At 49.4% G+C, this 27,687-nt stretch overlaps 1 protein-coding gene across 23 annotated transcripts in view; it reads right to left on the bottom strand.

Moving 5' to 3' along the window:
• The window catches only part of ARHGEF9 (Cdc42 guanine nucleotide exchange factor 9), a 201,353-nt gene that overhangs the window by 79,335 nt on the left and 94,331 nt on the right, over positions 1 to 27,687 (bottom strand). For 4 of the 23 annotated variants that reach the window (XM_072929243.1, XM_012573100.5, XM_072929242.1 and 1 more), the window contains exon 2: positions 7,244 to 7,368. The exons of the other annotated variants lie outside the window; for them this stretch is intronic. In XM_072929243.1, coding sequence (XP_072785344.1) covers positions 7,244 to 7,342 — 99 coding nt within the window. In that variant the 5' untranslated portion in view covers positions 7,343 to 7,368. The remainder of the gene's footprint in view (positions 1 to 7,243; positions 7,369 to 27,687) is intronic. 23 annotated transcript variants of the gene reach the window in all.

Below are 27,687 nucleotides of genomic sequence, written 5' to 3'. Positions count from 1 at the left end.
ACACAGGTTTAGGATCCTATGATGCAGCACAAAGCAATAAAAACCAAAGCCAACATTTGTTGTGGTCTTTGATAGCTTTCCATCTCCACGGCAGTGTGGAAGAGGTGATGCTCTGCCCTGACATTCTCTGCTGATATCAAACAGGCAAACCTTGGGAATGCATCTGAGAACCAAAAAACGTCTGATAAACAGGAAGCAAACTCATTCCAACCCCATATTCAATGGGAGAGATGTTCCCAGGGCAAGGAACCACAGGAGCAGAGTGGCAAGGAGTCAGAGAGGAGCTGGAAATGCACTGAAATGGGAGCAAGATCCATGGGAGGCTGTAACATTCCCCCCTCCATGGCTTGTTCTGCACCAAGCAACTCATTCCAGACAGATATCCACAGCGTGGGAGGCATTCAGAGAAAAAGCAACATATTTTATCAGAGGTTCTGGAAGGATTAATACCCAGGAAAAGATTAAACCCGTTAAAAGCTCGGCTAAACTCCCATTTCAGAGCCTGCTAACACAGCTTCAATAGTTCCAGAGAGGTATTAGTTATGTATAATGGAGAGAGCTGGGAGTCTGAAATGGAGAAAGGCTCCATTTTAACCATCTGAAAGGAAAACACCAACAAAGGATTTTAAACAGAGGATCAACAAGGTGAGAAATAGAAAATCAATTAAGGAATTTTCCCAAGGCAGTCCAGGAAGGCTGGAGGGAGCAGAGCCAGGGGAGAGCCCCTCTCTGCACCAGGAACCAGAACTCTTCAAACCATGAGAGCTTTGGATCCACCTACCCCCAGCAGCCCCAGCCTCCCTCCTGGAAGGAACACACTGCTGCCAAAAACTTGAGGCAATTCCTTCAAATCCTTCCACACTTTTGTGCCAGCAGCCAGCAGCCAAACATCCTGTTTGGATGTTCAGCCTCACCTTTTCCACCCTTCTGGGAACTCACTTGTCCCAAAAGGTACCTAAGTACTTGGACACATCCTCTTTCTCACCTTAAAAAGGCAAAAACAATCCCATCTCTGTTATTTATTACACTCCTTGGAAATGCAGCTCCTCAAACAACTTTTAACAACTCAAATCACCAGCCGGTAAATCCAGAGGACATTTGTCAATGTTTCAAAGCACTTTAGTGGCCAAAATAGCCTTAATTAAGTAAGAATAGATGGATAAATACCACAGAATGTTGCAATAAAGGTGTGTGCACTATCACTAGTGCCAGTTTAGAGCACTGTTACACTGAACAAAGCCCCTGGCGTCACTCAGAAGAAGAACTAGGAATATTTTTTGCATGTAAAGCTGGAGGAATGAAAATCCAGATTAGGTGCTGGTATCAGGCTTTGGCACAGGTATACTCAGGGGGCAGCAGCTATCCAGGGGAAAGGAAAGTTTTCCTGGATGCAGCACTCCTATTTCACAGGGGCAACCATGGAAAGAGATAATCAATGCTTCTACATTTCTGTGAGCTCTGGATGCTGGGAATGCATTTTTCAGGAACTCCTGTGTCCATCCAAAGCTGCTGTCTCAGGTAGGCACAGCCTGGAGCATCTGTGGCTAGCAAAGGGGACCTGTGCACGCTGTCACCTGGCACAGGTACCTAAGGACAGACTTCCCAGGGGAGCACAGATCTGTCACAAGGAAAGGCACAACCTTGCAGTGCTCAGAGACTGGGTGAGGTTGAAATCTCATGGGAGAACCTCCTTCAGTCCTTATCCTGTTAGTCCTGCTGCACACGTGGGGAAAGGTGGATTCCTCGGAGCTGCTCGGGATGGCAGCACCGTCCCCACTCAGTCCCTGCTCTCCAGCCAGGGACACGCACCAGAGCAGCCAAACCCATAACCAACCAGCCAAAACCAAAGCTCTTCCTGCTGATGACACCCCAAATTCACCTGCAGCAGCCCCAGTGTACCAACCACTCTGTCCTGGGAAAACCCCTCGGTTCCCAACCTGCAAGTACCAACAGCTGAGACTCCGGGACCTCTCAGTGCTGAAGGCAGCACAGAGTTTGGAAATCTCATTAAAGAGCCCTAAAGTAGAGTCATTATTTCCTAAGGCTCCTTTTGGCTGCAGGTAATTGCTGCAGGCACAACAGGACCGAGGCAGGCAGTCGTGGGATCACAAGGCTCCACCAAGGTTTGTTAGTCGTGGTTGTCACCACGCAGGAGCTGGTGAGCCATAGCTCCAGCTAATTAAAACTGCAGGAGGAGAGCATTCAGCAAGTCCGAGGACAATTATCCAAGGAAGAATTTTGCCAGGACACTGTGACTTAGCCCAGTGCTTTGTGCACAAAGTGCTGAAGGAGTTTAATTGTCACCGCTGATGGGAACCCGCTCCGTGACTCATGCCCAGCTCACAGGGGCTGCTTTCCCTACTCCTGATTCACTTCCAAAGCCATCACTCCACCACCAGGACCACACTGGGAAGGGAAAATGTCCTCTGCATTTCAGAACATCAGGCTGGATCTATGGTTTCCATTTGGGCCCATCTCTAACAGCTGCAGCTACCAGGGCAACTGGAGTGAGAGCCAGCAGAGGGGGCTGGAATTTGGGAGGAGTCCTAAGGAACTGGAGGTTTTTTCCTGACATAAAATAATGTAGTCTTTAAATGTGCATTTTCTGATCATTTCAAGCATCTAACTTCTAAAACTGACTTGGGCTTTATTTAATCTTTTAAACAACAAAAAAAACTGAGTTAAAATGTCATGATAAAAAAAAAAAAAAGGAACAAAAAAGCGTAACTGCTTGAGTTATGCTCTTAGACATTTGTCAGGATAATTTTATTCCTTCCGAAACACAAACCCTTTCCAAATGGTGAGCAAGGTTTCCGTTTGAAAGCTGCAAGGTCAGGGTAACACAGGTTTGTGTTACCAAAGCACTGCGAGTCCCATCCCTTTGGAGTGGCCATTCCCAACTCTTCCTCCCATATCAATCCTGTCCAATTAATTCATCAGTAAGGACAGATTTTTTTTTTCCCTGGCTACTGTGCGTTAATTAGCGCAAGGGTTGCCATGGGAACCCAGCAACACTCGTTAGCACCACAGAATTCACCATGTTGGAAGCGAACGTGGGCAAGAGCCCCGCACGAGCTACAGCAGTGCCAGAGCTGGGGACGTGCTGCAGCCAGATTGGCTCTCTGATGGAGGCTCTGACGTCTCTGCTCAGTGGAAGTTGGAAAAACTTCTAAAAACCTGGATATTGCAAGGATCTGTGGTGATGGGGAATGGCTTTAAGCCGAAGGAGAGTGGATTGAAAGGGAATATTGAGAAGAAATTCTTCCCTGTGAGGGTGGGGAGGCACAGGGTGCCCAGAGCAGCTGTGGCTGCCCCTGGGTCCCTGGCAGTGCCCAGGGCCAGGCTGGACAGGGCTTGGAGCAGCCTGGGACAGTGGAAGGTGTCCCTGCCATGGCAGGTGGCACTGGATGGGTTTTGAGGTCCCTTCCAATCCAAATCCTTCTGGGATTCTGTGACATCAGGACCAGCTACTGTGAGGGTCAGTCTGAGCACAGGCTCCATTTTACTGATGTTTTAACAAATACAATTTAGGACCCTGGCAGGAATCAAAGTGAAGCAAAACAGGTTAAGCTGAGAGTGTATCAAAAAAGCTCAGGCATGTGCCCAGCCCCAGGCACTCACTGCAAATAATTATCAATAATTATTAATAAACCTTTCTCCAGCATAAAGCCTGTGGCACAAACTGCTGTCAGCAGCAGGGTGAGCCATGGCAGTGACCAGGCTGCTCTGAAAGGGTCCCAAAAAGCCCCTGCCTGGAGGGATCTCCACTGCCAAGCCTCTGTTCCTTTGGATTTACAGCCCTGTGACACCCAAGGGAGGTTTCTCCATCATCACATTCCTGCCTGGTGATCAGACACTCCTCCTAAGATCCTGGATTTTGCTGGGATCATCCCACACCTGCTGGTTCCTTGCTCTGAAGCAGCTCTGCTCAGCAGCTCTGTCCTCAGGGCACTCACAGAGCAGCTCCTGCTCCAGAAGCACCTGCCAGGCCAGCCAAGGCTCTCTGTGCCCACCTGCACAGACACATCCTTCATTCCCCCCTGCCCGTCCCTGTGGAGTCCCACTCCTGTGCAATGCTGTCCACCAGTCTGCCCCTGTCCAAGTGAGGCTGCACCACTGTCTGGAATAGGGCATTAATCTCTCCTGGAAATGCATTTTCTAATCCATCCTTGAATCACACCTTGCTTTCTCCTGGCCATGTCACACTGCCAGCTCCCTGTCAGCCTCTGATCCCCTGGTGGAGCCAGGCTTTGTCCTGAAGCTGCAGCAGGCACTGCTGTCCCTGGGAGCCTCACACTGCTGCCCTGTGCTGCCAGGGACTCAGCCCTGCTGGAACCCTGGGAATATTCCACTTCCTCCTCTGCAGGAACATTTAAGGCTTCTATATAGTCCACTTTCACCATCTGGGTAAAATTAGACCCAAGTCTCAGCACTGTGATAAGGAAGGTATTTCAGAAGCAGAACTAGATCCCAGCTTCCCCCAGCCAACAAACCCTGAAAGCAAGCAGGGATCTGCCTGCACTTTGCTGAGCCAGCTCCTGAGGAAGGCAAGGCCAGGTTCTCACCAGCAGGTCAAGGCAGATCCCCCTCTCCTCCACTTACTGGAAGAAAAAGAATTTTGGCTTTTCCATCATGTGAAACAGCAGAGACCCCAGGAAGAGCCCACCCTGCTGAGGGCAACCACCTTCCCCCTGCACCTACAAACGCTTCACTAGGAAGGAGAAGCCAGATTTGACATTTTTAACCCTTTTCCCTTTCTTTCTCTGCAGAAGGATATACATGGCTTGTGTTAAATTCTGAAGAAGGAACAGGAACATGTCCCTGCAGAAGGTGTGGTGGCTTCCCACATAATGCCACCTCCAAACACCTCCTCCTACTCCGGGACTGCTTCCCACTCAGCAGATCCTCCTCTCTCACACCGCAGCACCAGCCATGCCACAGCTCAGCACAGCTGTGTAATGAGAACCAACCCACACACCTCTGGGTTTTAAGGGAAAGAAAGGGATGTTCAGGTTCACCAGAGCAAGTTATGAGGGCAAGCTCAGCTTCTCCAGGAGTATCCACATTAAGAAAATTTAATTTCATCAAGCCATTAAAGAAATCAAGCTGAAAAAGATCCCCATTGCCAAGTTTTTCCAGCCCTTGACATCATTTTCTAGCAATCTACCCGCAGGAGTTTTTCTCATCTTGAATAAATGGTCATTGTTGCACCTAAGGGAAGAAGAAAATATTTTCTATACTTTCAAACCTCCTCTGACATCTCCATCAAGCTCAAATCCCTCCTCAAAATACTCTCCAAACTCTGGGGAAAAACATTTGTGCCTTGTGTTAAAAGCTCCAGAAACTTTCCTTCACAGGCTGATGTTTGTGCAGTGACTCGCTTTCCTCTTACATAAATCAAGGGCCCAAAAAAGACATAAACAGTGAGGAACAGAAATTCTAAACCAAGGCTGGCCTCCAAAGCCCAGCTGAATGGGAAACCTAAAAGAAGAGAGACTCAGCTTCTGGAAAAACAACTTTTTGACAGCGCAGAGCATCTCCCATGCCCCCATGCCCGCTGCTCTACCTCAGGTCAGATGGACTCAGAGCTTTCATGTCACACAGTCCAAGTGGAGAGAGCCCTCCTCACACCAAGGGCACTAATTATATTAATGAAGGCTTAAGGTCAGTACATCCCCATCAAGCCCAAATTGCTGTTTCCTGAATTAATAGTTCTCCGTCCAGTTTCAAGCAGATGGGAATCCAGAAAGCACCAGCAGAGCTGGGAAATTAATGTCAATATGCTAAATCCAGTAGATTTAATTTGTGGGATTTAGGAGAGTGAACGAGATCAGGACTGGGTCTTCTTGTGCCAAGGTAGGATTGGGTTACCTACTCCTGCAGGATTCCTGGTAAAGGGAAGAATAACAAGGGAGATCAAGAATTAAGGGGAATGAAGAAAGTAGACAGGTTATCCAAATTTTCAACAAGATATAACTATACTTGGATAATTCCCAGGCATTTTGTGAGTATCCAAGCAAAAAAAAAAAAAAAAATCCAGGAAAAAATAATCAACATGCACACAGCCCCAGGGGCCACAGCCATGCACTACCAGCCCTGTACATGCAGAGGTGCAGGTACAGCCCACACACAACAATGCCATGATCTGATTCCAGCTGCTTCAGGCCATAATCCCTTATACAAAGTGGGGCTTATGGACTTTCAATGTCTTTATTACAGAGAGAACCCAAAAACTCCTGTGACTGCTCAGTGGGTGTGGGTGTGCAGTTCTGCCTGTCAGGGGCCACTAACGCCCTGCTCTGGACACAGTCCCGTGCCACCCTTGGAGCCAGAGCCATGTGTCACCACGGAGCTCTCACCCCCGATGGAACTGCTGTGACTGAGGCCAGCACCTGCCCCAAGGAAGGGCTGGGGACAGGCAGGCAAAGGTTAAAGCAGAGGAACACCATGTGAGGAGCTGGAGGCGCCGTCACTGGCGACTCACCAGCGCTCAGATCAAGTGACCTGACACAGCACAGCTGCTCTGGGTCCTCAGCACAGATCCCAGATCTGCCTCCCCAGAGCAAGCTCTCCCCTCCTGTAAGCCACTGAACAGCTGAGGAGTGCTGCTTCTCCAGGCTCCTGCAGCTCTGGAACACGTGGAAATGTTGGAAGCTCCAGGCCTGCCAGTCTCCAGGAGTGATTCTTGCTCCGGTGTCCAACCTGGGAACGCTGAATGCCAACCAAAACTAAGCAGCTCAAGGAGACAAGAGACATGCTTGGGGAGGGAGCACCGAGAAGCAGCACAGCAAAACCAGCCACATGCCCACAACCCTTCCCTGCAGCTCCTCAGCTCTGCCTCAACCATTACTGCTGCTTCAGTGCCTCCCAGAGCTACCAAACATGTCTGTCAACCTCCACTGCAAACCTCCTGGAGAAGAGATGGAACATCACCTCCCCCCACCCCGATCCTTCCCTCCAGGAGTTAATGCCTTTTGTTTGGCCAGATTGGATGCTCTGCCAGTCACTGCCTCCCTCCAAGCCCCCCATGTTGGGCAGGCACAGCTGTGAGCCCCTCCAAGCTGGGACTGAAGCTCCAGTTGTTCTGCCAGCTCAGGCTCTCCCCTTATCTCTCCTTCTCCAGCAGCTTTCATCTGAGCATTGCCCTGCACTGGGAGCTGCAGTGCTCTTGTTGCCAGAGCTTTCCTGGGCAAGGCAGATTTATCCTGATGCATGCAAATGATGCCAGCGTGCAGGAACTTGCTTCGGACAGAGCCGGGAGTTTGCAGTGCGAGGCTGCTCTGGAAATGTCACTGTGCAGGATCCGAAGGGGCCTCCACCACCTCCTCATTCCCAAGGCCATCAAGGTGTGTGCAATGCTTCCTCCACCTGGGTGAAAACACTCACAGAGTCATCCATCCATCCCTCAGTCCATCCATCCATCCATCCATCCATCCATCCATCATCCATCCATCCATCCATCATCCATCCATCCATCCATCATCCATCCATCCTTGCATCATCCATCCATCATCCATCCATCCATCCATCCTTCCATCCATCCATCCATCCATCCATCCATCTATCCATCCATCCATCCATCCATCATCCATCCATCCATCCATCATCCATCCATCTATCCATCCATTATCCATCCATCCATCATCCATCCATCCATCCATCCATCCATCCATCCATCCATCCATCCATCTATCCCTCCCTCCCTCCATCCATCCCTCCATCCATCCATCCATCCATCATCCATCCATCCATCCATCCATCCATCATCCATCCATCATCCATCCATCCATCCATCCATCATCCATCCATCCATCCATCCATCCATCATCCATCCATCATCCATCCATCCATCCATCCATCCATCCGTCCATCCATCCATCCATCCATCCATCCGTCCATCCCTCCATCCCTCCCTCAGATTTTCCAGGCTCACAGAGAAATCCCAGCAGCACCATGCCTGTATCTGGCCTCCCTCAGGGCTGCAAAGCATCACTTGGCATTACTTATCTATACCTCCAACCCCAAAATCCACCTAATTTCTCCTAGAAGGTGCTGCAGGTACACAGCTCAGCAGGTCACAGATATATGAGCTGCTACCAACCCTGCATTTTCAGCTTCTGAGCACTTTACAGCATCTCATCCCAAATTCCTTGCTTCAACCAAGAGAGAAAGCCCTTTTCTCCAGCATCTTGGATTTTTAACAGAAATTAAGCTCAACACAACACAACCTTCTCCCATACCCCCCTAAACTTGTTTCATCTCCACTGCAAACCCAGTGCAGCAGGGCTGACAAGCACAGAGTGAGCCTAAGAATTCTAAAGAAAAACATAGAAACTGAAGAAAACCTAAAGAAAAACGAAAATGAAACTGAAAACTGGGTTCCCCCAGCTGGATGACAAGGAAAGCACCTGGTGTCCATGGGAAAAGCTGTCATGGCCCTGCAATTCCCTCCCTGCAGTGCCCCAGGCAGCACCAGGAGTTTTTAAATCACTGTTACCTCAACCATCCTCTTTTTATTTCAGCCTTGCAGAAGGGAGATTTCTCTCTGTTATTTTTAAACTGGAGACCTTACAGATGCCAACCTTTGCAGACCAGCTGGCAGCTGGGACGGTGCCCGTGGGAAGGCACCGGAGCCATGCTTGGAGCCCTGGGGATGCTCAGCCTCCTGTGGCACAGCTCTGGATCAAAAAGAGCTTTCCTTGCTTTCCTCCACTCCCCATCCTCAGTGCTGGAAAGAATTCCAGACTCAGAGGGACCCAAGGGACATTCTGCAGAGAAAACCGTGGGCAGCTGATACATCAGGGTAATTCTGGAACTCAAAGCTGGAAGGACTTTCCTTTATTTTGGCTTTTTTTTTTTTTTTTGAGTGCTGTTTTTAGTGTCCTGCATGAAGTTCTCCTTCTTTCAGTGGTGCCTCTGAAAAATCAGCAACAGAGATTTGCTCTGAGCTTGTAAGCTCCTGTCTGCAGTAATTTGCAAACACCAATAGAAGATTTTTTTGTCTGTGTGTGCCTGAAGGACCACCAGTGGGATGAAGGTCCCACAACAGCAATTCCTCACTCAGCTTCCATTGACTGCTGAAGAGTTTGGCACAGAATATACTGAGGCCCAAAGGAAAGGTGCAAACACCTCCAAAACCTCTGTGCCACCCAGATCTACCCTCTCAGAGCTGTGCTGCAGACACAGAAGGCCATCGCCTCTCCCTGCAGCAGCCACGGACATCAGCCAAAGCCTGGTGAGGGCAGCAGAGCAGCCTCACAAATTATTAAACTCAGAGGAAACCGTGCTCAGATCCAGCTGGGAGGCAGAAGGCCAAGGAGATGTTGAGGTGGATGGCAAACCAGCCAAGAATGTTGGAGTTGTGGTGGTTGTGGTGAGCACCAGGCCAGGCTGAGAGGGCACATCCTCCACCAGGGAGGAACAGCAGCCTGGCCAGGGCTCCCTGCAATCTTGGATTGATCTTCCCCATTTTCCATCACCACAGTCTGCAGCATTCCACACTGTGGAAGAGCAATTCACCTCAGAGCAGCTCACCATGCTCACTCCCCTCTCCTCCAAACAACCTGGCCAGCAGGTTTTCCTTGGCTGGTCAAGGTTTAATAGACACCATTTAATCTTTGCTTCCCAACCAGAGCTCAGCTCCCTGGGCCAAGCTGGGACTGTCCCACTGACTCCAGAGCACGTGGATAATTCCCACAGTCTGTGCAGATGAGTCAAGCAGTTGAACAGGAAGACACTGGGGTTTGCAGCAGCACCAGCATCCATCCCCTCCCAGCCTGGCAGATCCACTCCCCACGGGAAAGCCTCTCTGCCCGAGCAGCCTTCAGCCCAAGGCATTCCTTTGATGCTGTCTTCCAAACCTTGACACCCAGGATCGTGGATGTCAGGAGAGGATGGGATCTTAACTGAGAGATAAGGTGAGCAATTTCTGCATTTACATTTCATTTTCCAGCGCATTTCTGAAACGTAAACTTTAAGGAATTTAGATATTTTAGAGATTTTAGCTAAGACTTTAGTTAGAAATAAGCCTTACTAGAGTTAATAATAATAATAATAATAATAAATGAGTAGGCCTTGATGAAGTTAGGAGTTAGTAGTTAACTAATAATTGATTGCTTGTCAGCACAATGTTTAGTAGCTGGGTTTATAATGAAGAATATAAACTGACAAACAGCTTTTGGGAACATAAGACAATCGTGGCCTCCTCTGTTCTGAAACCAATTGAAGACAAGGAATGGGAGTTCTACCAAGAGTTCATTTGTCATATTTGCATTGAAAAGGTAGAAAGGTCAGAACGAGGAAGACTTCATTGACTTCCTCATTTTGGGACCCCTCCCCATGAAAGGGACACTGACCCATTTCAAGGGACAAACCACACATGCTGAATGGCTTTTGGAGTGATCAGCACACGAAGCGGGGAATGGGATGTACCAAAATTATGAATATGTATTTGTATTTTGGGTATTCAATACTTGTATGGATAAAAAGGCTCTGTAACCACCTGGAAGCTGCGGTGTGGATTTGGGAGCGATCCCACACGCTGCCCGACGTCGAATAAACATTCACTTTCTGACTTTAAACTGTTAGAGAGTTTTTGTCCGTCACAGTTGGATATTGGTACTAGATCAATATCCATATTTTTTTAATAAATAATTTCCTACCCATGTCCTTCTGTGGGCAGCCCTGTGGCATTCCTGGGAATGGCTTTGGGATAACCACAGCCAGACCTGAGTGAAATCACTCTCCCTTCTTACATATTCCTACTGATTTCTGTGTTCTAAACACACACCAGCCCTGAGCAGTCACTGCTAGAGGGTGAAGGCTGCTCATTCCCTGACTTTGCAAGGGATCAGCCTCAGAGATGGAGGGTTTGGAGTGATCCCTCAGGTTTCAGTTTTTATATTTTTCAGATTCTGTGCTGCTTTAGTGTGTGGGTCTGGTCTTCATATTATGGGATAGTGAGCACTCTTCACAGAATAGGGAGAAAAAACAATTCCTTCTCTAGCTGGGGACCAAGGACAAATGATCCAAATCTCAGGCCCAAGAGCACAAACAACATGGACTGAAGAGATAAAAACAATCAGGATGGGACTTCATGAGCTGGAGCTGAAATTGGACAATTTACTCCAATATGCAAATGGAGCAGAACTGATCAAAGTGAGAGACCCTGTGAGCCATCGTGCATTTTGTGACCATTTTGGGGTTGTGCTGCCCAAGGTGGATCTATTGAAGCCTCTTAATAAATTCCTGGTTTATTCTTTAGCTCCATCTAGTCTCTGTTCTAAGTCAACCTTCACAAGGGATCAGAAGGAAGAAAGTCTTGGAGCAATGAATTCTCAGCTCAGACTCCTCATTAGGCAATACTGGCAAAAGGGAGGTGCTATGGGATTCCTAAAAAACCTCACATCTGCATGGAACAGCAATAGAAATTATTCATCAATTAGAGAAAGGTTAAAGAGCAAAAGCTCCTGTGGCACAGTGTCCTGCAGCCTCGGAGAGCTCATGTGAGCTTCCTGCAGGAGAAATGCAGCCCCATGCTTATGTGAAGGAAATACAGGAATATTTATTCTGCTGCTCTTTCCAAGTGCCACAGACACGTACATAGAAGGGATGTTGCTCATCCTGTAAACACACAGAGATTTGGGAGCAGAATTCCAGGGAAGACTGCAGAGCACAGAGCATCCACCTGCAGAGAGCACAGCACCAACATCCTCTGCCTGGTGCAGCAAACTGGGCAAAGTTCATTCAGGAATAAAGAGAAAATGAGATAAAAGATAAGTCTGGCATCCCAGAGGAGGAAACATCCCAGTGCCACAGAATTCTGACGTGCACCCGCTCTCAGTTTAAACCATTAGAGGCTTTGGATTTTCAGACACAGAGTAAAATTCCAGCTACAGAAAAACATCCCTGCTGCTGCATTTTGGGATCTCTAGTTCTGGTACAAACACTCTGCCACCCCCCAGACAACAGGAAACATCAGCTGTAAACAACTGCCAGGTCTCCTCTTTATCCACGGAGGTTTATATTCCCTCAAACTCCCAAATAACAGTATATTTTGTTACACTGGGCAAAAATAACCTTGAAAATATGCAAAGAGTTATGATTTCTGACCTTCAAAATATTGTACTTGTGACATTTCACTTTGTTATTCCAGCCATGGACAAATGGTTCTGCTAAAATATCTGTCACAAAGTAGTCCCTTATGCCCAGACCACAATAATCTTTTTCGCAACTAAAAAGGTTCTGCTAAACCATTATGAACTTAACTCCAGGCAGGAAAGAAATGGAAAAGCTGGAGCACCAAGGCAGCAGCTATTCTTGTTAAATTGGTCTCAATTTTTCAAGGATCCTGTTGAACATTATAGAGGTCACAGCCTGCACCACTGTGAAAACCTAAGAAGTCTCTAAAACCCACAGAGTTTAATAAGGAATGCCATATTCCCAAATTGCCTCAAATGTTTTACAGGCTATTATGACTTCCACTTTTATAGGTCCAAAACACTAACCAGATAAAAAGTCTATTTCCTCCAGATTTTCAAGGTTCAATTTTTAAAAGGCCAGAGGCACAAACTGTTCCTGTGAGCCAGGGAAGCCTCAGCCATCAGCATCCATCACAGACCAGCTGTCCCTCCCAGCTCCCAGGGTTTGTCCTCCCAGTGCACGGGAGTTGGTTCCCATGCTAACCTGCTGCCATTTACTCTTCCCAGCTTTCCTTATCACAGAATCATGGAAAGGTGTGGCAGCACCCAGCTGTGTCATCAAAGGAAGGAGGATTGCAAAGAATGGTTTGGCTTGGAAGGGACCTTAATGCTCATCTTGCTCAGGCTGTGGGCAGAAACACTTTCCACCATCCCAGAGTGCTCCAGCCTGGCCTTGGACACCTCCAGGGATGGGGCAGCTACAGCTTCTCTAGGAAATGATGTTCCAATGTCCAAAGCTCTTTTTGCATTTCTGAGATAAAACTTCTCCCAAATCTCTGGAATCACCTGTCATGGACTCTGGAATCACCTGTCATGGGACCCTTCAAGCTGAACAGCATCACAGATGAACCTCAGGATCCCAGGGAATCATGGTGCCAGCTTTCTCTAAATCTTTCCTTTTCTCTAAATCTCCTCCATGTAGGTCCCTATTTCCCATGAATGGACTAAAGTGGTTTCTCTTTTTCTTCTTTCTCCTGCCCTCATGGCCATGTTGTTTTTCCCTGGCAGCCTGAAGCCCTGCCCAGGGCTGTGCCACACCAATTTGCTGATGGACACCACAGGCAGTCCCTGGGCTCAAGGCAGCTCCATCCCTGGCCTTGACCAAGGTCTGCACACAGGGACAGGAGTTATGGCAGTGATGGTGGTGGTGGCACTTGTCCAGCTGGACTGAAGCTGTGACATTCCTTGGGGTCAACCAGTGCCTTTCCAGGCACTACCACTGGATTTACACTTTTCATCTACTCAGTGCTGGGGCTGTAAAATTTCATCTTTCTTTTCTGTGCTGCCCTTCCCTCCCAGATTAATTTTATTAACAGATATTTTTATGAGCACTATAAAGCACCATTCCACATTTGTGCACTGCTCAAGAGGACAAATTTCTACAGGGACATTCTGGGATCTGAGGGTGACTCTTCAAGCTCATTCCTAGTTTTCCTCACTGGACCACATCCTCTTTGTCCCCTTCAAAGGATGTCTGACCTGTGAAACATGCAGTCAGGTATTGAAATACTGCAGCTGCTTTCTCTAGGGTGCAGATATTGAACATTACCATCCCCAAAATGCCCACAAGAATGCTCAGGACTCGTGGCCTTCAGATCCTTTGGGTCAGCTCAAATCAGCTGCTGGAAAACCTATGTAAATGCTGTTTCTTTGGGATTTCTACTTGACTTTCCCCTTTCATGTTTCCCAAATAAAACCCAGTGTCTCATTTCCCACTGACTGACAGCGCTGCAGTTCAGCAAATTAACAAACCCATGCACGACTGTGTCTTGATTACTCCCTCTCTTTTTTTTTTTATGGAAGAAAATGTCAAATCCTTTCATTTGACTCTTTCAGGAGCCTTTGAGCAGTTTAGGAGCAGTTTCTCACCTCAGAAAGGGGCTCACAGAGGCTGCTCCACACACAGCCCCAGACCCCACTGCTGATCCCAGCAGAGCTGCAATCCTAATCCTGCCAGGCTGACTCCCAGCAGTGAGGCCAAATCTCTGCTGCCAGGCACTGAAATTCTTATCAGATATGGAGACTTTAGGCCGGATTTTCATCTCAGTGCTGAGCTGCAAACACCAGCTCTGGGTAAGCCGAGCTCTCCAGAGACACCCATCCAGCTCAGGGGCCATTGGTCACTGCCTGAGCCACCTCAGATTAACGTGTCACCACAGGCCAGCCCTGAGCACCTGCCTCCCCACTCACGTTACAGTCCCTACACATTTGTCACTCTCTCTGATGTACCCTGTCCCAGTGCTGGAGTTCCCAGCAGGCTGCACGCAGCCGTGTGGCTCCAACTCAACATATTAATGAACTTTTGATGGAGCACTCGGCTCCTGCCAAGTCCCAGGGGATGTTTTCCAGGGAGCAAGTGAGCCCATGCTGGGGGCAGGGGGCAGGGGAGCAACCCAGCCCTGGTGCTCAGCCCTGCCAAGAAAGCAGAGCCAGCAGCAGTCCTGGAGTGTCACTGCCTCCATCCATCCCTCACCACGGAGAAAAATCCTCTATGATCCTTGCAGAGGGAGAAAATGCTGCTCTCCTCACTTTCCAGCAGTGTTTGGAGTACTGCAGGTTAGCTCCAAGCACAGCCATGCTCGCTGCTAAATGTTGAGCGTCTCGCTCCCTCCTCCTCTCCCTTGGAATTTTTCCTCCCCTGTTCCAGCCAATCGTGCAGGGGAAAATTCCAGCCTGAGCTTCATTAGTATAAGATATAAAAATAGAAGTGCATTATCTTTTGTAGTTCTCTCAGTTGATTCAGCAGCAGCGTGAAGGTAAAATAATTAAATGTTTGTCTGGTGATAAAAACAAGCCCAACAGGAGGGACTGGGCTGAGCTTTTCTGGAAGCTGAGCGTGGAGATCTGGGGGCTCTTGTGCTCCACAGACTTTGCCCTCCCCACTCTCCATAGCTACCAAAAGGATGATGATGCCTCCCTCCCTCCTTCCCTCCTCCTCAGCTCCAAAATAAACACAGGATGGAGGCTCTGGGAGAAGCTGGCAAATGCCTCTGCTGCAAAGCACAGACCTCCCGCAAGAACTTCTCCTGCCATCTCCCCAGACCCTGCCTGGCAATTCCCTCAGCACCTCCAGAAGCTCTCCTGAAGCCAGGAGAGCTGCAGGAGCGGGCGGGTGTCTGTGTGGACCAAGGTCAGGACAGGAGATGCTCAAAAAACATTAGAGAGTTGACTTGATCCTTCATCAAAATACTTTCTGCTCTTCCTTCCTAACACTTCACTGCCCACGACGTGGCAGGCTGAGCCGATGTGACAAACTGTCGAAACACATTTTTTTTAACAGAAAAAAAATTAAACCTAGACTTTAAAGGTAAAACTGGCCCCTTTGAGTCCCTCTATCACATGTGACATTCCTGCTGGAAAAAAAGGGCTCTCAGAGCAACTTGCTGGGAAAAGGCTCCAATGAACTGGTAAGAGCTCCAGCATGCAGGGAGCTCCTGGGCTCCACCTTGTCTTTTAAGCTCCCATTAGTTAATAAAGCAACCACAGAGGTGCAAAAGCAATTGAGCATTTGTCAATCCCCAGATACAAACCTACAATAAGATGCTGTTCATTGATTCCATAAAGTAACCAGCAAAATTTCCCTAAATCATTCTGCTGGCACCAGCAAAAATACTTGCTACCAAAGGGAAAGGACCATCATTTCTCCATCTCTAAATTCCCCCTCTCTGCTTTATTCCTGCTGTTGTGTTGGTAATGACCTATTTACCACCAGGCTATGGAGGGTGGCAAATCCCACCCACCTCTGAGTTCCCTGCTGGAGCCTGAGATTGCTATTGATGAGCTCCGTGGTTTGATGGAAAGGAAATGAGTTGAGTTTAAGGGCTGCTGGCACTCTCTCTGGAGAAATGCCAGGGAATTTTTAGACAGTCTTCAACCCAACAATAAAATGCCATGGATGTGAGTCAGAGTGGATGTGAGCATCTCCGTGGGAATCTGGGAGCAGCCAGCTCCGTCTGGATGTGCAACAGCCCTGCCCAGAGGAGCCACCTGAGATCCAGGTGCCCAAACCCACTGATTTGGGTCTCTGGAGCTGCACACAGCTCAACAGTCCCTGCATGCACACAGGGTCACCTTTACACTGCCCTGGGACCCCCCAGCACCTGGGCAAGTCATTTCTCATGTGTGGGGCTGCAAATCAATGCCTTCCTCACACTGTGAGTGTTGCAACATGTCACAGCCTATATTTATATTCTTAGATTATAAATACATCAGGTAGTAAAAACCAGGCTTTTCTTGGGGTGGATGGGTAATGAGCATGTGTAGAAAGCAGCTTACAAATGCCTGGCCATATTCATTAATACAGACTCCAAAGAAAATAAACCTTTATGTTTGTCTCCACAAACTGGTAATATATTTATTTAATTTCAAAAGGATTCTCCAGGAAGTGAAGTGGTTAAAATTATTGGTATCTTATGTCAATGCAGGGCAGTATAGGACAAAAAAATTAAAACCTGATAGCTGAAAAAAATCTTGTGACTTCATAACACACTGGAAAGCTCCAAAGTCTTAGCTAACCAAGAATCTGGTTCATGATTTTAAAGGTCTTGGGCTCATGGCCAAACTCCCAGAATGTCCCCTGTGTGCTCCACTTTTAGGTCCATCAGGATGAGCAAGATCCCTGGAGTTCCAGCTCACAGATTTAAAATGGCTGGAGCTACTGCAGGGAGAGAAAATGGGGGGAAAGTTCTGTATTTATGCACCAACATCAGGTGAGGAGAGATTCTGAATAAGTAGCACAGGATGCAACAGAATTATCTAAGAATTAAGGCCTATTTTATGTTAAAAGAAGAACCCAATGCTCTTGGTAATGAATACAGGAGCCTTTTTAAAAATGAGACCTTGAAGCTGCTGGACACAGATAAGGCTCTGTGGCCTTGTCTCTGCAGCACCCCAGCTCCTCCAGCACTGCCTGTGCTTCTGAAGGTCATCCATAAATCCAGAGCACTTCTGGCCACACCACACACACCAGGAAGGCTTGGGGCAGGCTGCTGAACTGCCAAGATAAATCCTGCTCCTGCAGCCAATCCACCTCTATCCATCTTCTCAAAAGCAATAATCAAAACACTCATTTGCAGGATCGCACTCACTTGGTTCTCCTTCTCTAGGACCTGTGCCAAACCCAAGGTTCATGGGCAGCTCCTGGCACCTCCAACCACAGCCTGCACCAAACCACCACCAAAGCAAAGCCTGACCTTTCAGTCCAGCAGCTTCCCAAAGCACTGCTGGGCACGGGACACTGCAGCCAGGATGGATGGAGGGAGGGATGGATGAGGGATGGATGGATGGATGGATGGATGGATGGATGGATGGATGGATGGATGGATGGATGGATGGATGATGGATGGATGGACGGATGATGGATGGATGGATGGATGGATGGATGATGGAAGGATGGATGGATGGATGGAGGGATGCATCAATGGATGATGGATTGATGGAGGGATGGATGGATGATGGATGGATGGATGGATGGATGATGGATGGATGGAGGGATGGATGGAGGGATGGATGGATGGATGATGGATGATGGATCGATGGAGGGATGGATGATGGATGGATGGATGATGGATCGATGGATGGAGGTATGGATGGAGGGATGGATGGATGAGGGATGGATGGATGGATGGATGGATGGATGATGGGTGGATGGATGGATGATGGATGGATGATGGATGGATGGATGGATGGATGATGGGTGGATGGATGGATGGATAGAGGGATGCATGGATGGATGCATGGATGGCTCCACTGCCCAGCTTTCCAGCACAGCCAAACTGGCAAATCCTCCCATCTGTTAAAAGCTTGAATTCACTCCTGGTAATAACAATAAAACTCTGCCTTCCCCTGCTCGAGCCTCGCCCATGGCCCATTTCCAGAGTCCTTCTACTCCTGACTCCCAGTGTCCTGGGGAGATTTGCTGCCCCTCTCTGCAATCATTATCAGAACAAACTGTATTTTGGGCACAGCCTTCTGGTGCTGCCCCTCCATGAAGCTGTACTGCCCAGAGGTGCCTGCAGGAAAAGCCATGCCTCTTGGAATCCACAGGGCTCTGTGCTCCAAAAGCCAGATTTGAATCCTCTGTTCTGCTCACAGGCCAAAGGAAGACTGTCTCTTTGAGAACCTGTTCTGATATTTTCTATAATCTCATGAGAACTGCCCCACGTGAAGATACTTCAGTTATTTTCCAGAAATACAAATCCATGGCCTAGTGGAGTACATTTTCTGCATGTTCTAATTTGTCCTGACCTCCAGCCCCAGATTTCCCTTTATAACACACTCCTCTATTCTTAGTTTTACCTCCTGCATTGTATCCTTCCCCCTCTTCCAGCTGCACTCTCCCTATCTGGAGAAGCCTGAATCTTCCCTTTCCCTGCCTCCTTCCCAGACTGAGGATGGTTCCTTTGCATGCAATCCCATCAGATTCATCCCAACTCATCCTAACCTGCTGCAAACTCTGTTCCCATTTCTCTCTGCTGCTCCAAGCCACTATTCTAAACACAAACACACTTAACACCCTGCAGTGACAGCCTGAGAGTGACAAGGAGAGGGGGACATGCTTGGAAGCCAGCAGGGAGGTCAGGGGAGATATTCCATACCTGGAGTCCACTGCTTTTGGGCCATTCTGTTGGGAATGCGAGTGTCTGGCTGTCAGGAAGCTGAGCTGCCCCCTGATTGCTGTCTCAGAGCCTCACCTGCCTGTGAAGCTGCTCTGGGATCTCTGAGGAGCCTCGCTGCCTCCTGGGGAACTCTGTCCTTGCCTCACTACCTGACTCCATCTCCAGGCAGGACAAGAGGCAGGAGCAGAGCAAAGGGACACACTCTGCTCCTGCCATGGCAGCACAGCCTCCCTCCCTCCAGGAGCACAGGGATCCTCCTGCAGCCCCAGCTCTGCCCAGACACATCCCTGGACACTCTCCACAAGGCCCTTACCAAAACTGGATTCAAAGCAAAGCACCCTTAGCAGAGCCCAACACTGAGGATGGACCAGAAATGAGGAAAAACCTCCCTCACAAATGCCACCAAATCCAAGAGAAATGTCATGCTGGCCTTTCAGGAGACTGCTGGGAATGACATGGATGACATCTGTGAAAGTAAGGACTTAATTCTGCCGAATTACCAGAAGCCTTGAGCACTGATGGACTTTCACCAGTCTCTTAGGCAGGGAAAATCCACTTGGTGAGTGAAAGGAACTTCCAGATGATGAGGCAGCTCCCATGCCTGTGCTACACGACCCCATCCCATGGATTTAAAGGAGCTGATCAGAGAGAAGAGCACAGCAGGGGCCCAGCTCCATTACTCACACAGAATTCCTGCCCAGGAAAACTCCCTGTGAGGGGCAACAGCCCACCCTGACCCCTCAGCCACCCCTGGGAGATGTGGGGTGATCCTACAGAAACCCCAGGGCTTCCACATCCCAACACCCCGTTCCCAGCACCAAAACCACTCCAGGCTGCTCCTCAAGACACAACAAGAGACAGATTCAGAGCAGAAAGCCCCAGGACAGCCCTCACTGCCTGCCTGCCACACTTCAGGGGGACATCTCTCCCTGGCCACTGCCAGGAAGGAGGGACTCAAATAAACTGTGGGAGGAAGCTGAAAATAACAATCCAGAAAGCTGCAAACATCTGGAAGGCCAATGCTTTGCTCTACAATTCTGCATTGATTTCTTGCCTCAAATAGATTTCTAGATGGATTGCAATTAAAATGAGTTACACAATGCTGGAAAAACATCACTCATTTCCGCTTCAGATTTTATTTTTGCAGCTTTGCTTTCTAGATCCTTTTGCGTTTCAACAGCCACTCCTTGGATCTTAACTTTTTTTCTTTCCACTCTTTTTCTGGCCAAATTGCTCTGCATCCATTTTTACCTTTTATGCCAGCAAGGATGCTGCTGGTGGTGGCTCACACAGCCCTGGAACAATTCCCTGGGCAGAGGTAAAAATCCCCACTGTGAGTCCTGACTGCAGCTGCTGAGCAAACCCACAGAAACCCCTGAGCATTTATCAGAGGCAATTCTTTTGTGAGCTGCTCTGAGCCCTCAGGATCCCCTTGTCACATGCCTCCAGGACACCAATTTCCATCTATTGTCCTGACTCCTGCTCAGAAGCCACAGAGAAGGAGGAAAACGGTGAGGAAGGCTGGGCTACAGGAAAAGAGATTTACTTTGCTGAAAACCTCGTAAAGCCAGGCCAGCTCCCCCTGAAAAGGGCAGTGCTGCCACTGTCCCTGCTCCAGCCCTTTGATGGCCATTCCTGCACTGGGATGGACGTGAAAACACGATAAAACATGGGATTTCCATCCAGCAATGTCAGACACCAAGCCCAGCTCTCCTGAGCTCTAAGACTTGAGTTCTACAGAGCAGCTGGGACAGGCTAGCTAGAGACCAATGAGAGAGAGCAGATTTTGGGAAGAAATCCTAAATCCTCCCCTGTGAGGAAGGGCAGGCCCTGGAACAGGGTGCCCAGAGAAGCTGTGGCTGCCCCTGGATCCATGGAAATGCCCCCTGGATGGGGCTTGGAGCAACCTGGAATAGCAGGAGGTGTCCCTGCCCATGGCAGGGGTGGAATGGGATGAGTTTTAAAGTCTCTTCTAACCCAAGCCATTCCATAATTCCACAATTGCATCATTATGAGCACAGTAGACCCTTTGCAGTTAGCCAGTACAGCCTCAGTCTTGAGCTGCTGTGAATAATACAGAGAACTGCTGGTATTCCCAAGCCTTTGATCTTCATTTGACTTTTGAGGGTTTTCAGGCACCATTTTCATTTAAAAATAGAAGAAGTACTCAAGTATTTATACAGCACAAAGGCTTTAAAGGCTTTAAAACTTCAGAAAATATTTTTAAGATGCCGGGATGAAGAATGTCAAGTATTATTATTGTTTGAATTTCAACCTGAGTTGGAAAAACCCTGCAAAGGTAAAACTGTCTGCAGGAGAAACAGAGAGGCAAAAAGGGCAGCAAAACCCACTGCAGTGATGGGGAGATGTTTCCAGCTGTGGGAAACCTCTTCAAAGGAGGAGCAGAAATCTTCCATAACCAGCTGAGAAAACCACTACAGACACATCCTGCCTGTCCTGACAGAACAGGAGGGAACGTGCCCCAGGGAACAAATCTTCCTTTTGGGGAGAGGATGGCCAAACACAGAAGCTCAAAAAGGAAAGATGTGAGAATTAAGATGTGAACTCATGTCACTCAGTCAGAGACAGCACTTCCAGGCCATGCCAGCATCCAGAGCACGGCTGGGCTGCCTTGGGTGGCTTTTGTGCCATTCCTTTGTGCACCATGAGCCTCTCCTGGCTCTTTTTGCTGGCTTGGGGTGGGAATTGTGGATACCCTGAGTGGTTCTGCCCCAGAGCTTAGGCCACAAGGGGCTGAACAGCTACTCCAAAGCTCCTCGTTTTACTGAGGTATTTCTACTTAATGCAGATTAATTTCTCGACAGCACAGAAATACCACAAAAGGCTTAGAGAAACAAAAAAGCCTCATTTAGATGAATTAATAACAGAGAGCGAGTGTATTATTATTGCAGGCTCTAACGAGGTGCAGAGCTCTTCTCTAGCTGCAAAAACAGAAGGCTGAGCTCTGACGCTGCATATGCAAAATATCTGAGGCCAAATGAATCTTTGGTGGAGCCTGCTGACATCACTGTTGGGATCTCGGGTGGAATTCAAGATGTTGCTTTAAATTAAAGCAGGGAGCTCCTGGGTGGGAGCTCTGCTCTGCCAGGGGCCCCCGCAAAGCCCCAGAGGGTGAGAGGCATTTTTCATCCATCTGCTCCAATCCCACCTGCCTCCAACACAGCACTTTTCATCCTCACTTGCCAAACCCTTGAACGGGAAAGGGCAATTTCCTTCTGTGCATTTTACAGAAAGTGAAACAAAGCCGTGGAAAGATGAAACAGCCCCTGCAGCATCACCCTGGCAGCAAGAGGTGGGGAATGGGTGGCAGTTCTCCCAGACCCCAGCCCCATCATTCCCCACTTGCCCCAAACACTGGGCAGACACAGCTCAAATCAGGCTTTTCAATAAAATATGGAGAGCTCTGATGGATGGCGGACAGAAAAGCCCATCCCCTCTGCTAAACTCATTAGAATTTCTGGTTGTAACAGAGACTTTTGTGGTTTTAAAAATATAAAAGATTTAAATTCTCTTGTCTCCGAACACCAGAAACTCAAGAGCTAATGGGGGTGAGGACAGAGTGCTCTGGATAAACAGGTTATTCTGTCCCCACCAGTTGTTGTGTCTCTCTCAATGTGCTCTGCAGCCAGGGGCTCAGACACGGTCCCAGCCAGGGCATGGAGCGTGGCAATTTACGGCCTCCTTGGGAAGGCTTTGATATTGGAAAACCACAACTGAGCTTTCTCTTTGCTTGAAAGGCACCCACGGGCTCAGCCACTGCGAAAGCGTTTGCACTGCCCTGAGAGATCAAAGTGGCTCAAAACCTTTCGCTTTTATCAGGCGAATTAAAAACAAACAAGGCCTTTCCTTCCTTTCCTTTCACTCTGCTAAGGCCCATTCCCCTCCTAGGCTTCCCAGGCATCCTGCAGGGATGCAGGGACTCGAGGAGCAGCCTGGAATTAAGGCTGGTGTTAGAGATGGAGGAGCAGAGATGCAGCACCACGGAGAGCTGAGAGCACCCACCCGCCCTGCAGGGCTCCGTGCCTCCTGCGCCATCCCTGCCCGTGCCAACGCTCACACGGATGTGCCCAGCACTCCAACCCCTGACATTCCTGCTGTCTGACCCCCTTGGATTTTTGTTTGTGTCCATAATTCCTGCTGCTCCCCTCTCCCCGCCCGGCCAGCGCGGAGCAAACTGCACATCCCTCTCATCCCTGATGCTCCAGCCAGATCCCGTCCAATGGTGCCAACGGGACCCGACAAGAGCTCATCCAGCTGCAGGAGCCCTAAAACAGCGATGAAGCCCTCCTGAATCCTGTGTGGGCAGGGCACGCAGGGCGAGGGAGAGGGGGAGAGCCGAGGAGCAGCAGCCCGGGGCTAAAAGTGGCTGTTGACTTCACTCTCCCATTTGGGAGTAGGTGGAGGAGGTGGGTGGCCGTGAGCAGAGGGGAGGCGGAGGGGGCAGCAGCTATTTCCAGCTGCACTCATGTGCCATTTCTCTCAGTGCTGAGATTTGAGAGAAAACAGCAGGAGGTGGGGAGTGGGGGGAACCAAAAAGGAAAATCACAGACTCTGTGCAGGAGAACATGTTAAGGAACAAGAGAGAAGTCGTTACCAACAGCACAGCCCTGAGATTCTACCAGCACTGGGGGGGTTTAAAAATATAACAAAACCCAAGGCTGCTGGGACTGCTTCCCTGCATTGCACACGAGAGGATGTGATGGAAATGAGACCACTGACCAAGGGGCTCAGGCCAATGCGTGGCCCCAAAATTATGGTAAAATGATTGCAGAAAGCCTCCCTCCTAATAAACTGTGAGGTTTTCTTGGTTCCCAGAGATTATGTAATATGTTCTTGCCTGCTGCTGCTGCTGCTGCTGCTGACTCATATTTTCCAAAATATATCTGGCAAGGAAAACATATGAACATGTGTTTTAATCCATAGGTTTCCCTTTCCATGTCCAGAGTAACCCACAGGGAGGTGCAGCGCTGCCTGCACACGAGTGTACACGTGTGTGCCCTGACACGTGTGGGGAGGAGGGACAGGGACAGCCTGACAGCTGCTGGAAAACAGAGATTAAAGCAGCACTGCTTTCTGGGGCAAAGCACACAACTCTAACACAGTGCAGGAAGGACCAGGGAAGCCAGGGAGGGAGACAGCAAAGGGAGAAACACCGAGCACACGCTGCTGAAAACCTCCAGCCAAACCCGGGCTCTGGGGACCAGACACAGACTCGTACTGAGCTTCAAATCCAGCTGGGAAAATGGGGTTTGTGGCAGCTGGGGCCCCCGTGACAATCTGCAAATGGCAGTGGGCTGAGAGGGACATCAGGGGTGGCCTCAGCACGTGGCTCAGCAGCACCCACCCCTGCAGAGGGGTGCTGGGGGCAGCAGGGCCAGTGCTCCCTGAATTCCATAAATCTACAGTCTGGCTCCTGTTAATGCCTGGGAACACACTTCCCAGGCTCTGTGTGTGCACTGAAGAAGCCAGACTTCTCCTGCCTGAATGTTTCTAATTCTAAGGCAGCCCGTTAGTTTTAAGCAAATTTGTTCCCAGCCTGCAGGTTTGGGAGGTTTAGCTCCTCTGCTCCATGCCTGGGTGCACTTTTAATTCCTTAGGAAAGACTTTTTGACAATTCTGCAAAATTCTCAGTATCCAGGAGATTGGATCGATCTGCTGCTGGGCATTGGAACAGAAATCCATCTCCCCTGGACCAGAGGAGACTGAAAATCTATCCAGATGTCAGCCTCTGATCACCAAATCACGGCAGAAGCTCCGCACCGATGACAGCCTGGTTTCATGCATCTTGTGCCTGTGTGCTCGGGCAAAAGCAGGGGACAAATCCCCACACAGGGTCAGGAGACAGTGTCCCTGTCCCTTCTCACCTTAAATACACCTCTGGAGAAGGAACAGACCCTCTCCTTCAGCCCTGCATCATCCTCATGCCCATACAAGGGCTCTGGTGATATTCCCTGCCTTACGCAGCCAGCACCAGAGTTAAGACAATTCTATTTTTAACACCTAAAACTTCATCAGAGCCAACTGCTCTTTCTTGTTTCAGAACAACTCTAAAATGTTTCATCTGCATTCAAAACCAGTTTTATAATTGTTACTTTTTAACTTAATTCTCCTAGAACTTCACAAAAGAGAGAACATCCTGCGTGCCTAAAAGGCTTTGGAATAAACCTTAAAAACAAACATTAAAGATTGATCACGCTTTCTCAAGATTATACTAAAACTGACTGAAGCTCAACTAGATAAGGAAAGAGAGTTGCATTAAATTAATCAGCACCTTATCAAGCCAGGAAGAAAGAACTGTAGATAACAAGCCTTCCCTAAATTTGGTATCAGAACAGAAACTTCAGTGCACGACGTACTGAGAGAACCTTGTCAGATTTACTGAACACAATACAGGGGAGTGGAGCAGCAGAAATAGCAGGGGAATGAGGTCCACAGAAATGCCTTGAAAAAACCCTGTTTTCCTGGTAAGGCCAGAGAGAGCCGATTCTTTTGCCAAATGGAGCAATTTTATTTGACAAAACTTTTCCCCAGATATGCCCAGCAAATTAACCCACTCTTATTGGGGTAGAAGACGGATCCTTGGGGGTTTGCTGTGGCTGAGGCCAGACCGCATTTGCCCGAGGACAAGGGAGCAGTCCCATGCACAATTCCAATCCCATCCCTTCTGCTTTCCAAGCCCTCCAAGTTGGGCTCATTCCTCTCCTGGCATCTCCTGACGTGAGCTGCAGCCACTCTCACAGCTCTGAGCTCCCGTGCAGTGGCTCAGAACCCCCAAAACCGGCAGCAGCAGCAGCTTCACCCTTTGGATACTTTGGGGCAAACATCCTGAGGATCAGGAGTGAACAAACCCAGCCAGCAACATCAGGGATTTTGGATGTTTGATTGCCAGATGCCTGGTGAGGCTGTGGGCTCTCTGTGGCACAGGGCAGGGCATCCCTGAAAACCAGCCACTGTCCTCACCACTCCAGGCAGGACAGGAGGGGAGCAGGAGGGGACAGAGGTCCTGGCAGGCAATAGGACAGCCAGGCTCGCTGCCTTCCCAAGCAGGAGCAGCGGGAAGGACATTCCAGCCTCAGTCCCCCCGGCAAAGCACAGAGCCCCGGGCACGCCGGGCAGCGACAGCCTCGCTCCAGAAGGACAGGAGGACGCTGGAACACACACAGCTCATCTCCCCACAGTGAGCAGCCAAAAAATCCTCTTGGGGCTTTATGCAGGGACAAAAAGGGAAAACAAAGAGCCGGGCTGCTTGAACCGGGGTGAGCCTGCTCTGCCTCGCTGGCACCGGGCTGTGCCCAGCACCCCAAGGGTCAGTGCCCGCCCTGCCCATCCTGGACAGGTCCTGCAGGAGGGGAAGGGAAGGGGCTGGGCATCAGCTCACCCCTGGAGACTGAGCCCAGGCACAGATGCAGCCGAAAATAGCCCCACGCCGGCTGCCAGCAGCCCATACGTTGCATTATATATGTCTCAGCTGATGCAAAGGAAGGGGCTGAGCTGCGTGGCCCTTCACATGGGCACGGCCACACTCGGCTGCTCCCGGCTCCAAAATCCCCCAAATGCAGCCTGAGCCACAACGCCCGGCACCAGCCTGGCCCCCCAACACTGTCCCACGGCAAGGTTTGCAGATAAATGGACATGCCAGACCCCAAACATGGTGCCAAACACACTCCTCCACTGGCAGGCCCCGCATCTTGCTCCAGATCCCAGCCCCACTAACCCCCATCCCAAAATGTGCCACTCTGCAACCACCCCGTGCCTCAGTTTCCCCAGCTCTGTGATAGCAGAGGGGTAGCTCCCCAGAGCAGCACACTCCTGTGAAATTATATCCCTGCGGATAAACCAGAGTCAGTTGAGACCCAGAGCTAATGCTTTAAATCCTTGCACGCACGCACTCCCTTCATCCCCCGAAATTCTCTTTAATGCAGGTGGTGAAGCTTTCAGGCTGCCCAACACAGTCCCCACCAGCACAGCTCTGGGGGCTTCCTGCCCTTGTGAACACCCATCAAGGTGGATTCTGACAATGCCAAAATAATTCCCAGGAAAACCAGGAATAAGGAGCAGAGGCCACACGGCCCTTTGCTGGTTAGAGCCAACCCAGCTGTCTGTCGGTGCTTGCAGATTAAGACTCATTTCCACACAGGAAAGAAATCCAACCACAACTAATAAAATAAAGACAATAAATCACGGTTCCTCCAGCAGCTCTTCCTCCAGGAGCATCTATTTTTAGTGGGAAGCATCAATCACCACAGCTCCTGCTGTCTACAACAGCTCCAACAGGCAAAACCCAGGTAGGCAGAGCTGGGCCAACGTGGGCACACACACGTTCCCCACCTGCACAGCCAGAAAGGGGACACACAGGAGAACATCAGGCATGGTACACCTCAGTACTGTGTGATATTCCTCTATCCCAGATGGAGAAGAGAAGCCACAATGCAACAAAGGAACAAAGGAACGCACCCAAGGCCATACAGTACATCAGTGGCAAAGCCAGGAGCTGGCAGAACTCTCCTCTGCCAGCCCTGGAGCCCCTGCACAAGCACCCTCTTTAAACAGGACAATTCTTACACAATTATTAACATTTGGGAGTTTTCCTCAAGCTTCCCAACTTCTCCTCGTTGGAGACTCTGCAGCTTCCAGACAAATTCTTGTGTTTAGCAAAACATCTCTCTCAGTGTGTCACTGGGAGAGACACGCCGAGCACAATTCTCACAGCCAGCTGAGAAAATCCAGATAGGAAATGTAAAACACAGGAGCCTCCCCGGGAGAGAACATCATTCCAACACGGCAGCACACGGACACACATGCAGGCAGGCACGGCACACGGAGCACTCCAGCTGAACACACAAACCCAG

The sequence above is a fragment of the Taeniopygia guttata genome, chromosome 4A, assembly GCF_048771995.1.
Source record: "Taeniopygia guttata chromosome 4A, bTaeGut7.mat, whole genome shotgun sequence".
Taxonomy (NCBI): domain Eukaryota; kingdom Metazoa; phylum Chordata; class Aves; order Passeriformes; family Estrildidae; genus Taeniopygia; species Taeniopygia guttata.
This window is presented reverse-complemented; position numbering and strand designations above follow the sequence as displayed.